The 13,906-nt window shown below is 35.3% G+C and overlaps 1 protein-coding gene across 3 annotated transcripts in view; it reads right to left on the reverse strand.

Annotated features, from left to right (window-relative positions):
• Positions 1–13,906, reverse strand: part of MANBA (mannosidase beta) — a 168,097-nt gene that overhangs the window by 23,375 nt on the left and 130,816 nt on the right. For all 3 annotated transcript variants that reach the window (XM_037830353.1, XM_037830351.1, XM_037830354.1), the window contains 2 exons: positions 7,096–7,314; positions 571–735 (listed from right to left, as the gene is read on the reverse strand). In XM_037830353.1, coding sequence (XP_037686281.1) covers positions 571–735; positions 7,096–7,314 — 384 coding nt within the window. The remainder of the gene's footprint in view (positions 1–570; positions 736–7,095; positions 7,315–13,906) is intronic.

A 13,906-nucleotide genomic window follows, 5' to 3' on the forward strand; every position in this document is an offset into this window, starting at 1 on the left:
GATATTCCCCTATATTTCTTCTATAAGTTTTATTGTTTGCCTTTCACATTTGAGTCTTTGATTGATTCTCAAATTAATTTTTGAATATGGAGACAGGGTTCATTTACTTTCCCAAAAGGATAACCAATGGATAGGCACTGTATTGATGAGACTATCATTTTCCCACTGGATTGCAGTAGTGTTTTGGTCATAAATCATATGACTATATTATGCATGAATCTGTTTCTGAACTCTATTCTGTTCCACTGGTCTATTTTATCCTTGGGAAAATAACACCATATTAACTAAAGAAACTTTATAGCAACCTTGAGCCAGGAAATATTTTAACACATGATTTGTTTTAGAACTTCATGAGCTGTTCTGGTATGACATGTCCATGCAAACATTTAACTATTTCAAATCTTAAATGTTATGTAAGATACAATATATATGTATCTCAAAGAAGAAAAAAATCCTTAATCAGTAAAATGAACAAGTGAATATTTTTCACCACACAAGGCCTGCAAAATCTGTATTATCTCTTATGTTACCCGCAGGAACCTGTTCAACTCCAGAATGGAAGTGCCTTACCTGGGTAAGGTAGATGGTATCTTTGAATGTACGTAGTGGATCTGTGCTTTGGGGGAGTTTGAAATGAAGTCCAGCCTGATGAAGCATTTCATCAGTACCATTTGGATGGTGTTGTCGATGAAGTGAAAATTTGCTTGTGTAAGACCAGTCCTCTTTAGATGAGACCTTTTGGATAAGGAAAAAGTTGCAAATCATGAAGTTAGCAACAAAACTACTTTTCTATATGTTCCTGAAAAATGTGGAAAGCACCCACACGCTAGAAAAGATCCCAAGGTTTATTCTGTGGTTCTAATTCCATAAATGTTTTTGCCATCATACTTGTTATTGATTGAAGATTAGCCTTGAGCAAAGTTGAATCACAAAACCAGATTTGGCACCTAAACGTGATTCAAACCCAGAAAGTTACATTTTGGAATTTCTCTCAAAAGTTTTGTCATATCAAAATGTATTCCCTTTTTTTTTCAATATTCATTATATGTATTTCTAAATGCCATTTTATCTATTTGGTTAAATAAACTGTCAAAATTGAAAGTTGCCTGGAATCAATGTTCTGTTAAAACTGTCACAAATCTTTATAAAAAATAAAGTACCACTATTAAGACAGCAAATTCTTTCGAGCTTGCTCATCTGTTTCTCAGAATACAACATAATTGATACACACATGTTTAGTTTGGCTATTCTTAAAGACACGTACCAAACAAAAATAGATATTCCTCTTCCCTAAGAATCTTTCTCTTTTTTTAAAGCCAAGCACAGCTTGCAGGGCCTTTCTTGTATCTCTTTTAGAATGTATCATCAGATTAGATGAAAAAAACAAAACAAAAACAATACAAAACACATGTTGGAATTGTACCTTTTATAGGAAAAAAAGCAACAATTCTGGATTATAGGTTATGACCTAACGTACTCCTAGTATTTGAGAAAGTATATGTTAATTGCTAGCTACATCTGACATTCAGTTTCAAAGCAAGTCACACAGAGATATAACCACTCCCTCCCAAAAACAGCAAATGAAAAAGTCTAATCCCTGTTTATAAGGATGACTTATAATTCCCAGCAATCATGCAAAGCACAGACCAAATCACCTTAAAAGAAAAAAGTCATTCTTTAGGAATTTATTTATACCAAAATGTGAGAAATACGCATTAGCCAGATTTGATACAGATTTTTTTTCCAAATTGTATCTATTTTTCCAAACTGTTGTCACCAGACTCATTTAGATAACATTAATTACTCCTATTATTTATTTGAAACAGAGATTTTAGTATTTACAATCAACTTGCATACATTTTAAATACATATACCTTTATCTTCTTCCTTTCTTTCTATGCTTCTTCCTTTTTAAAGTCTGAAACACACCTGTGCTCATCTCAGCTCTCTGGCTGGTAATAATTCCAGTCTATCCCATAATCAGTAAACCTGATTTTCAGTTATGTAGGAAGCTTTCTACCTTCTTATAAGTGTAATTTGGAAATCTTGTAGGCTTCAGCTGTACCAATCTTACCAGAAGGAACTGGAAATTGCCATACACTGTTCTAAGTGCTTTCAGAATCCTGACTCATTTAATCCTCCTAACAGCTCTATGAACAGGTATGATTATCACCCCCATTTTACAGATGAGGAAACCAGGCACAAAGAGGTTACATAAATTGACCAAGATCCAAAGCTAGATTCAGTCTAGCTCCAAACTCCAGTTATTAAGCCTAGATGCTTCTGAAGAAAATAAAATTTTCATACCAATCATAAGGATAGAATGAGCTGCATTCATATCAATATTAGCTAACATTTATGAGCTTACACTGTGTCATCAGCTGTGCTAAGTGTTTTAATATTAATTAACTTAGCCTTTACACATGCACAGATGCACACACACATGTATGGGATATTTCCTATTATTAACCTCGTTTTCCAGATAAGGAAACTGAAACTCAAAAATTAAACAATTTGACCAAGATTATGCAGCTAGTAAGTGGCAGTTCTAGTATTCAAATCAAGGTCCATTTGATTCTAAAACCCAAGCTTTTTATTAAATTTGATTTCATTGAGACATAATCACACACCATTCTATCATCCAAAGTGCACAGCTGTTCACAGTATCACCATATAGTTGCGCATTCATCATTACAATTAATTTTTGAACATTTTCATTACCACAAAAAGGAATAAAAATAAAAATTAAAGTAAAAAAGAACACCCAAAACATCCCATTCTCCCTACACCCCCCAATATTCATTTACTTTTTGTCCCCATTTTTCTATTTATCTGTCTATACACTGGATAAAGAGAGTGGGAGCCACAAGGTTTTCACATGGTCACACAGTATAAGCTATATAGTTAAACAAACTTCTTCATCAATCAAGGCTACTGGGTTGCAGTTCAACAGTTTCAGATATTTCCTTCTAGCTATTCCAATACACTAAAAACTAAAATGGAATATTTATATAATGCATAAGAAAAAGCTCAAGAATGACCTCACGACTCCATTTGAAATCTCTCAGCCACTGAGACTCTATTATGTTTCATTTCTCCTCCCCCTTTTGGTCAAGAAGGCTTTCTCAATCCCATGATGGTGGGTCCAGTTTCATCCCTGTAAAACCCAAGCTTTTAACCATTGTGTAATATTGCTAATTATCTGTTGAAAACATTATTTTATGAAAAAAAAAAATGTGCTCCAAATTAGAAAAAGATATTTTAATAGGTTTGTTGAATACCTGAAAAGGGCTCTAAATAAAAGACCTAAAGTTTCATTTAAACTTATTCTTTTTGGTTTCATTTATTTCCCTAATTACCTATTCAAATCCTTAACTGAGCAATCAAGCTTGAAAAGAGGCAATAACTAAATCAAGAGATAACAGATGGTTCATAATGAGCAAAACTTTTCTTCACTTTTCCCTATTCTAAAATACAGTGTTTAGCATCTTTGAACAACATCAGGTGACTCACAAACACATGGCAATTCATTATTTTCAGGAGATGAATGGAAATACTTGTGGACAGTTTCTTACATTCAGCTTTTTGGAGTGCAGTAAAAGGAAAGGTATCAGCACTGGAGTCAGATAATAAGTTTAAATCCAGATATACTACTTAGTACCTGAGGGACACTGAAAGACATCCCATCCTCCAGTTTTCACCTGCGCCTCAGTCATAGTGAAGTTCGGTAGATTCTTGGTAAATAAAGCAGTGGATACCTTGACAGAGCATCTACTCAGCAGATATTTTTCCTTCTTTCATTCTTTCCTACCCATTCTCAGCACTTGTTCCTATGTGAGTCAGCTCACATGTATCAAATTCTAGCCCCTGTCATTTCAAAGTAAAAGTATCCCTAAAAAATAAGCCTCCAATTTTAGAGTAATAAAAAACAAGGGGTAGAACTAAGGTTTTGACTTTATTTATTAAAGTTAGAAATACAATAAAACTTCCATATATAGAAGTCAAAACAGTTGTGTTCAGGTGGTAAAATTAAGGAAGATTTAGAAAATGCCCTAAGATGTTTCTGTTACTTTAAACAGTGTAGTGGAACTAAAAACCTCATGATCATTTCAATAGTTACAGAAAAAGCATTTGACAAAATCCAACACTCCTTCATGATATACACACTTAACAGTTAAGGAATAGAAAGGAACTTCATTAACCTGATACAGGGCATCTGTAAGAAACCTACATCCAAACATCATAGTAAATAGTGAAAGAACAAATGCTTTCCTCCTGAGATTGGGAACAAGAAAAGGATACCCAATCTCACCCCTTCTAGTCAACATTGCACTGCAGGTTCTATCCAAAGCAGTTAGGCAAGAAAAAGAAATAAAAGGCATCCAGACTGGAAAGGATGAAGTAAAATTATCTCTTTTCACAGATGACATGATCTTATACAGAGAAAATTCCAAGGAATCTGCAAATAAACTATTAGAACTAATAAATGAGTCAGAAAGGTTGCAGAATACAAGATCAATAAAGAAAATAAATTGTATCTTTTTACACTAGCAGTGAACATTCCAAAAAGGAAATTTAGAAAGCATCCACTTAAAATAGCATCAAAAAGAATAAAATACCTAGGAATAAATTTAACCAAAGAAGCACAAGACTTGTACACTTAAAACTACAAAACATTGTTGAAAGAAATTAAAGAAGACATCCCATGTTGTTGGGCTGGAACACTTAATATTCTTAAGATGATAATATTCCCCAAATTGATCTAAAAATTTAAAGTAATCTCTACCAAAATCCCAGCTAGCATTTTTTCAGAAAAGGATAAACCAATCCTAAAATTCATATGGAAATGCAAGGGACCCAGAATGGCCAAAGAGTCTTGACAAAAAAAGGAAAAAAAAAAGTTGTTAATAGTACAAATACAAAAATGTCCTTCCATGAATTGTAACAAAAGTACCACACTAATGTAAGGTGATAATAATAGGATGGAATATGGGAATTCTGCATGTTAAGCATGATTTTTCTGTAAACCTACAACTTCTTCAATAGAAAATAATTTTAAAAAATTAAAAACTTAGTCAATTCACACTTTCTAATGTCAAAGCTTATTACAAAGCTACAGTAATCAAAACAGTGTGTACTGGCATACAGATAGATGTAGAGATCAATGGAATAGAATTGAGAGTCCAGAAATAAACCCTAACATTTATGGTGAATTGATTTTCAACAAAAGGACTAAGAGAATTCAACGGGGCAAGAGCAGTCTTTTCAACAAATGGTGATGGCACAACTAGATATCCATATGCAAAAGAATGAATTAGGACCCCTACCTCACACCATACATAAAAATTAACTCAAAATGGGTCAAAGACCTAAACATAAGAGCTAGAACTATAAAACTCATAGAAGAAAACACAGGGAGTATATATTTGTGATCTTGAGTTGGGCAATGATTTCTTAGATGTGACAGCAAAAACACAAGTGATAAAAAGAGAAGATTGATAAGTTGTACCTCATCAAAATCTTAAAATATTGTGCTTTAAATGACACTATCAAGAAAGCAAACAAAACAAAAACCCCATAGACTGGGAGAAAAAATTTGCAAATGATATATTATGTTCAGAATATATAAGAACTCCTATAACTCAACAATACAACGACAAATTATCTTATTAAAACATGGTTAGAGGATCTGGATAGCCATTTCTCCAAGCAGTTAAACAGATGGCCATTAAACACGTGAAAAGATGTTTAATATCATTAGCTATTAGGGAAATGCAAATCAAAACCTCGAGATACCAATTTACACCCACTAGGATAATTATAATAAATAAATAAATAAATACATACATAAATAAATAGGAAAATAAGTGTTGGTGAGGATGTGGAGAAACGAACCCTTATGCATTGCTGGTGGAAACGGAAAATTGTGTAGCTGCTAAGGAAAAGTTTGGCAGTTCTTCAAAGTGTTAAACACAGAGTTACCATATGACCTAGCAATTCCACTCCTAGGTATACACCCAAGAGAACTAAAGACATAAATTCACACAAAAACTTGTACATGAATGTTCATAGCAGCATTATTCATAGTAGTCAAAAAGTGGAAGTAACCCAAATGTCCACCAACTAATGAATGTATAAACAAAATGCTGTACATCCAAACAATGGAATATTATTTACCAACAAAAAGAAATTGAGTACTGACATATGCTACAACATAGATGAACTTTGAAAACATTATGCCAAGTGAAATAAGCCAGTCACAAAAGTTCACATATTGTATGATTCCGTTTATATGACATGTCCCAAATAGGCAAATCCATAGGGACAGAAAGTAGAATAGTGGTTGCCTCGAGCTGGGGAGAGGGGGATGGAACAGAGAATGATTACTAATGGGTGTAGTGTTTCATTTTTGGAGTACTGCAAATGTCCTAAAGTTGGATTTTGGTGATGGTTGCCCAACACTAAATACACTAAAAACCCACCAAACTGTACTCTTTAAAAGGGTATGAAATGAATTCTACAATGTGTGAATTATATCCAAATTAAGCTATATAAAAAAAGAACACCTATATAACACTGAAACTGAATCCACCTATGAAACTGAATCTTTACACAGAGAAACAGAGTGAAAATCCATGCAGAAAAGCAAATATACTGATATGTAGAAAAAGGTGGAGAAGGAGAAGAAGGAGCAGGAGGGAAAAGAAATGACATGATCAAATTTACCTCTCTTACCATCACAAATGATCCAATTCTGTATATCTGTAAATGATAAAATAGGTGTAGGAAACAGAACAAGTAGTAAGTAAGAGTTATTTTCCTGTGTGATAAGTCAGGCTTAAGCAACCACAGGCTCCCATTTACTTTTTAAATGTCCCTGAAGGAACATAATTATAAGCAATATAGAAAAGTTATCATCTCCAAAATGATGACTATAGGACTTTAGCTCCCCAAAGGCAGTTCTCTTCTACCATCGTCTTCCTAAACTTTCATTTCTATAAAAGCAGCTTTCATTTGACTTCTTGAACCACTGTTGAGGAAGCAGCATATGCCCATGACCATTCCGAATTGCTGGAAAATCAAATGATTGCTTACCTTTTCTAATGTACTGAAGGAAGGCCAGGACTGATATCCATATTCAGAGACAAATCGAGCTTTAGGGAAAACTTCCCAATTCCAGCAATCACTGACATAGTCATAGAAATGAATGTCACCAAAGTGCGTGTCATAAGGGTTGGCAGACAGCCAGCCTTCTGTAATGGATTCAACTCCATTTGTAGGACTGGACGTGATAAAAGGACGAGTCTTGTCTCCCTGAGTTCAGAAACAAAATGGTTTAAAGGGTAAGATTTTCATCCAGAAAAGTTCAGATCATTTACTTCTTTAAAAATATTATAAAAATACTGCCAAGTCCCCAAAATGCCAAGTAGCTGACAGAAAAATAATAGCGTCATTTGTCTCCCCTATTCAACTATAACCTTTACCTCTACATTCTTCACCAGTCTTTTATATCCTTTCATAATTAACACTTATTTCATTCTTATTCTTCTCAGTCACCTCCTGCCTCAACCCTCATCCATCATGGGTAGCAGAGTTTCTCAACTTCAGCACTATTGACATTTAGGGCTGGATAATTCTTTGGAGGCAATGGTTGGGTGGGGGGAGGGAAGCTGAAGGGTAAAGTCACATCTGCCTGAGAATTACTGGTCTAGTGATTTAAGAACAGAGGCTACTGAGTCTCATGGACCTGGTTTTAAATTCCAAATTAAAACCTTACTGCCTTTGGACAGGTCTAGGCCTCAGATTTCTCACCGCAAAATGGGGATAAAAACAGTACCTCTCTTAATAGGCTTATTGTGAATATTAAATGAGAAAACATATAGTAGAAGGCTGTGTCCACCAACATTCAGCTTTCCCTTTCCATAATATACAGCTGTCCCTATGAAGTGGCTGACTAGATAGAATCAGTCTACACTCTCTAGGTCTCCTTGCATCTGTGTGGAGCCGTATGCCTAGCTCTCCTCTTCTTCCCCCATTTATAGGTGAGGGCCTAAGAGATAGTGTAGCTAGAAGATGGAGGGAGCCTGGTCTCTAAATAGAGAAGAGCTGCCTGTCAATCAGGAGCAGCCATTTTATAATGTTAGTGAATAAGAAATACACATTTATTGTGTTAAAACATTGATTCTGTGGTTTATTTGTTAAAGCAGATAGTATATAAGTACTTAATGTGGTACCCAGCACATAGTAGAACTCAAAATGTTTTAGTTGTCATCTCAATAGATGAGCTTGGTTCTATTTCATTAAGGAGACCCATTCATTTAGCAAGTACATCAGGTGTTTATTGTGTATGGGGCACTAATCAGGATTGTGAAGAGAGAAAGGAACAAATAACCATGGTCTATGACTGCTGCCATATATTCATGTATCAAATCTTTTTGGGCACTATGTGCCAGGCATGCAGTTCTCTCTACGCAATGGTGGTTCAGCAGAGTTCAAGACAGATGTGGTAACTGATCCCCTAAAACGGTAGATGACAACTGAGAGGTGAAGCCAGACACAGCAAGTAATTTTCAGTATGATGAATGTTTTCAAGGAGAAATACAGGATTCTTTGGGAATGTAAAACACCTTGTAGAAGGCCAATAAGGTTTCCTAAAGAAATAGACTTTCAGCAAATAGTTTTCTCAATTTTTCTCCATTAGGTCTAACTTTTTTCTTGGTATACTCATCCATTCTTTTTTATTTCTCTTCTATCATAGAAAAATAATCTGTACTTCTTTCCTCTGCCAACCTCTCTTTCTGTCTTCTAAGTTATCTTTCTATTCAACTTTAGAACTATAGCTAATAAGTTATCCTTTACTCTTTTCTTTCTTATCTCTCTCCATTGCTAATTGCCCTTGGCCTCCTTAATACTTTCTTCATCCTAATTTAAAAAACTACCTTGATTCCTTGCAGTCCATCAAATTTCTTTATCCTCCACTCATTTCTCAGCGTCTGTCACTTGGTTTCTGATACCCCCACTCCACTGAAATTTTTGGGTTTGATTTGTTTTTCAAAAACTATCCATGATCTTCTACTTATCAGATAAAGCAATTATTTCATTCTCCATACTATCCACTCTCTGGTGTGCAATAAGTAACTATTTCTCACCTATTATTGCTGAAGCCCTCTTCAGCCCCGACTGCTCAATACTACACTTCCATGCTTTGGTTTCCCCATCCTTTCTGATTCTTCCTTCTCTATTTCCCTTCTTCATTCAAAGATGGGCATGTTCTGTCTTCAGCCTTTCCTTTTTCCATACCGAGGCTTCTCCTCTCACCAGTGTTCTTAGTACTCTCAGCCTAGACCTCCACACTTGCTTGAGCTCTGTCCTCACCTCAAACTTATATCCTCAAATACTAGCTTCCCATTTCCACCTGGGTTGTCCTGCCAACATCTCACATCCAACCTTTCAAATCAGAATTCCTATTCACTAACCTCAGACTTACTCAACTGTGCTTCCTGTCTTGATTAATGCTATCCAAATGGGAGTCATCTTTAATTTTTCCCTCTCTCTTACCACCCATATTCAGTCACTCTTCAAGTATTGCCAACTCTGCATTCCAGTATCTTTTCTTGTCATCTTATTTCCAGTCCCACTCCACTGGACTCCACTACCTACTAGCTGTATGACCTTGAATATTTCATCTCTCAAACCTCCAATGTCTTCATCTCTAAAATATAGATAATATTGCCCACATATAAGGGTAGTTGTAAAACTCAAATAAGTAAATTATGTAAAGTACCTATATAAATATATTAATATATTATAATTATATTAATTAATTACAACATAACTAATATATGAATGCCTAGCATATAATATATTTTCAACAACTTGGAATTCTCAGTTAATATAACTGGTCTCCTGGCCTAGAATCTCTCACCTCCCTATTGCTTTACCAGTAAATGTATTATTTAGGAATATGGGTCAGATAAGTTCCTCCTCTATTCCCAAATATCCATTAGCTTCCCACTGTCAACTAAATAAAGCCCAAGTCCATAACATGATTCAAAGTCCTTCTGTGATCTGGTTCCAAACTGCCTTTTCTACCTTTGACTGTCCCACAACAATCAGGAGTCCTTTGCTTCAGTCACTGGGCACTGCTGGCTGCTCTCTATACACAGCACACACCATCATCCCTTTTTCCTTTGTTCGTATTGTTTCCATGACCTAAAATACCTGCTGGATAACCTGTTGCCTCAAAATTCTACTCAGCCCTTAAGGGCTTAGTTTGAACATCACCTCTTATTTGAAAGCCCTCTTAGACCCTTCCAGTTAAAATTAACGATTTCTTCCACAACGTTCCTAAGATTTTGGAACTACATTTTGTATAGCACTTATTTCATTCTGCCCTGTAAAATTCATAATTGTTTTCTGTTTCCCTTTGTTGGTAAACTGTCAGCTCCATGAGGATAAGAGTTTCTCAACTGCATCTGGACTGAGGCTTTGCTCCTGGCAATAGGTAGTCAGTAGATGTTGGCTGAATTTAAAGCCATTAAAAACTATGGTACGATTATGGGTAATCTTAAATTTTTAAAAAATATTCTTATAATTGCTTCGAAGTAAAGTCAGAAAAGAAGGCAAATCAATCCCCCAAAGCTTGATGATTTTCTTTTGATTTCTCCAGATTCTTCAGCAATTACTAATGAGTGTCTAAAAATATTCACTCTTGATGGTACACTAGTGTTTCTTCTCGAGGCTTGGTTTTAGTCACAAATCTCAGATGATCTCTTTCTGGGTCATGACCTTAAAAGTGTATTTGGGCCTCACCAATATGGACTAACTTCAGTGTGTAAACTCAGAATTGAACCTCAGAGCACAGCTTATCAGGGGAACTCTATTGTAATGGTCCCCAGATTGTAAGCTCTTACAGCAGTCACATCTATTCCTGAACTGTAAAAGCTATCTCCAGGTTCCAAGATACTGATCCCTTTGTGTATAACCTCATTGATCCCTGGAACTTTGGGTATCTGTGTGACACCTGAAACTCAGAGCTAGAACTCAGCAGATATGAATGTCAGTATTAGCACATATAACAACTGTTTAAAAAGCTGAAAAAGAGTCCAGATTTCAACTAGAGATATGAATGAAGCAGATGTGGTTAGGACTGGGGAAACTGGGCCAAAGAGTAAAGGACAATACTGACTGTGTTTTAAAACTTCAAATTCCATGTGAGACCAAAGGAAGAGATGTTTAGTTGGTGCAGGATCTATAGTTCCTAAACAATTTGACTCATATAGTTTGTTCAAATACCATAATTACATGGAATTTTTAATAGGAAGTGAGACCCGGTAGGTCTGCATAAGTTAGTGTGAAATAGCGACACATCCCAAAGTAATTTGGGCAGAGAATAAAAATATATATGCAGACCCCCCTTTGTGTATAACCTGCTTGATCCCTGGAACTTTGGGTATCTGTGTGACACCTGAAACTCAGAGCTAGAACTCAGCAGATATGAATGTCAGTATTAGCACATATAACAACTGTTTAAAAAGCTGAAAAAGAGTCCAGATTTCAATTAGAAATATGAAGGAAGCAGATGTGGTTAAGACTAGGGCAAAAATGCTGGGGAAAAATGCAGAGGTGTTGGGTTTCCTCACCTGGATTGTTGATGATGTTCTCACAAATATTGAGGACTGGAGGTTTGGTGTGCCAAGCCCTCTATCTCAGGACGTGACTATGAAGCTCATTACTGCAAAGGAGAGGCTAAACCCACTTATACTTGTGCCTAAGAGTCCCTCTGAGTACCTCTTTGTTGCTCAGATGTGGCGCTCTCTCTCTCTCTAACTAAGCCACCTAGGCAACTGAACTCACTGCCCTTCCCCCATGTGGGATCTGACTCCCAGGGGTGTAAATCTCCCTGGCAATGCAGGATATGACTCCCAAGATGAATCTGGACCTGACATCGTGGGATTGAGAACATCTTCTTGACTAAAAGGGGGATGTGAAATGAAACAAAATAAAGTTTCAGTGGCTGAGAGATTCCAAATGGAGTCAAAAGGTCATTCTGATGGCCATTCTTATGCACTATATAGATATCCCTTTTTAGGTTTTAATGCATTGGTATAGCTAGAATACTTGAAACAATCAAACTGCAACCCAGTAGCCTTGACTCTTGAAGACGATTGTATAGCAATGTAGCTTACAAGAGGTGGCAGTGTGATTGTGAAAGCCTTGTGGATCACGCTCCCTTTATCCAGTGTATGGCTAAAGGGAGTGTGATGATTTGGGTGTTCTTTTTTACTTTTTTTTTTTTTTTTCTTACTTTTACCTCTTCTGGTACAAGGAAAATGTTCAAAAAATAGATTGGGGTGATGAATGCACAACTATATGATGATACTGTGAACAACTGATTGTACACTTTGGATGATTGTACGGTATGTGACTATATCTCAATAAAATTGAATTTTTTTTAAAAGTGTATTTGGATCAAGAGATGCTGTAAAATAAACTGAGGGAATGACCATAAAAAGAAAGTGCAATAGGAAATTCATCATTTTAATTAATATGTGGATGGATCTATTCATGATGCTTTCCCTTAAATGCCTTACACTTTGATAGAAATAGCAACAACAATGACTATATAGCACCTAATTCCTGTCCATCTCCAAAGAAATCAGCAAATATCAATTATTGCTCAGAAAATCATTTTAAGATGAATTGGTTCTTTTGAGAAAGGTGTCATATTTTCATTACAGAAATGGAAAAGAGAAGGTACACAGAAACTAATTTTATTAAGTTCAAGAATACCGGGTTAAAATAGAGATTAAAATTTGTAAGTATCTGAAGACGTATCTTGTTGAATGAAACCAACAATGATGATGATGATAGCTAGTATTAATTTAGATTTTATTATGTGCTTTATGTAATACACTTTGCATTCATTATCTCACTTAATTCACACAACAACTCTAAGAGTTAAGCCCTATTGTTAACCCAATTTTATAGCTGGGGAAACAGCGATTAAGTAATTTGCCCAAGATCACATAGACAGTAAATGGCCTAGCCAGGATTTGAACTCATGAGCTCTTAGCCACTATGCTCTGAAGTGAAAATTCTCAGACATTGAAATCCATTGTTGAAATCTATCAGAAATCAAAAAAAAACATAATATTCACCAACACCTTTCATCCAAAGATAGTAAAATAAACATTCTATAAATATTAATTAAATCTTACATCATCTCCCTTTATGAAGAGAAAAATTCTATAAATTTGAACCTATGTCTTTCATTGAGTTTTCATTTAAGTTTCTTCACATAAACAGTACAGTGCTGTCAACTGACCATATTTAGGTACTAATATTACATACTAATTTTAAAATATACCTCTTTTAAAATTGCTTCAGTATATAACCAGATGTTTAAAACAGCTAATTACAGAAACAAAAGTGTAAAGATGACAAGATTATTGCATCACATGATTAACATTAAAGTTTTCAGAAAGCTAAACTTTTGAAGGCATTACTGCAAAAAAAAAAAAAAAATTCCCCCCACACATAAAAAAGAGCCAATTTCTATTAATTTATATTGTTATAATGTGCCTATTAAATAATTCAGAGAGAATCCCATAAAGAATGACCCAAAGGGAGAGCTGGGAACCAGCTCTTTTCTCTTGCCCTGCCCCTTATACAGCACAGCAACATATTTATACATGACACAGATGAAATTCCCTTTAATATTTACAATTATAAATTTTTAGAACTGGCATACCAATAAATCATCTAACATAGAGATTCTTAACCTTTGGAGATCCAGGCCTGGGCCCCATAATAGGAGTCTGGGATAACCTATAACGAGTACAATTTTAATTTGTGTGGAGATTTCCACAGATGAATTAATTCTCAAAGGAGTCCACAATCCGTA

This window comes from Choloepus didactylus, chromosome 3 (assembly GCF_015220235.1).
Source record: "Choloepus didactylus isolate mChoDid1 chromosome 3, mChoDid1.pri, whole genome shotgun sequence".
Lineage (NCBI taxonomy): Eukaryota > Metazoa > Chordata > Mammalia > Pilosa > Megalonychidae > Choloepus > Choloepus didactylus.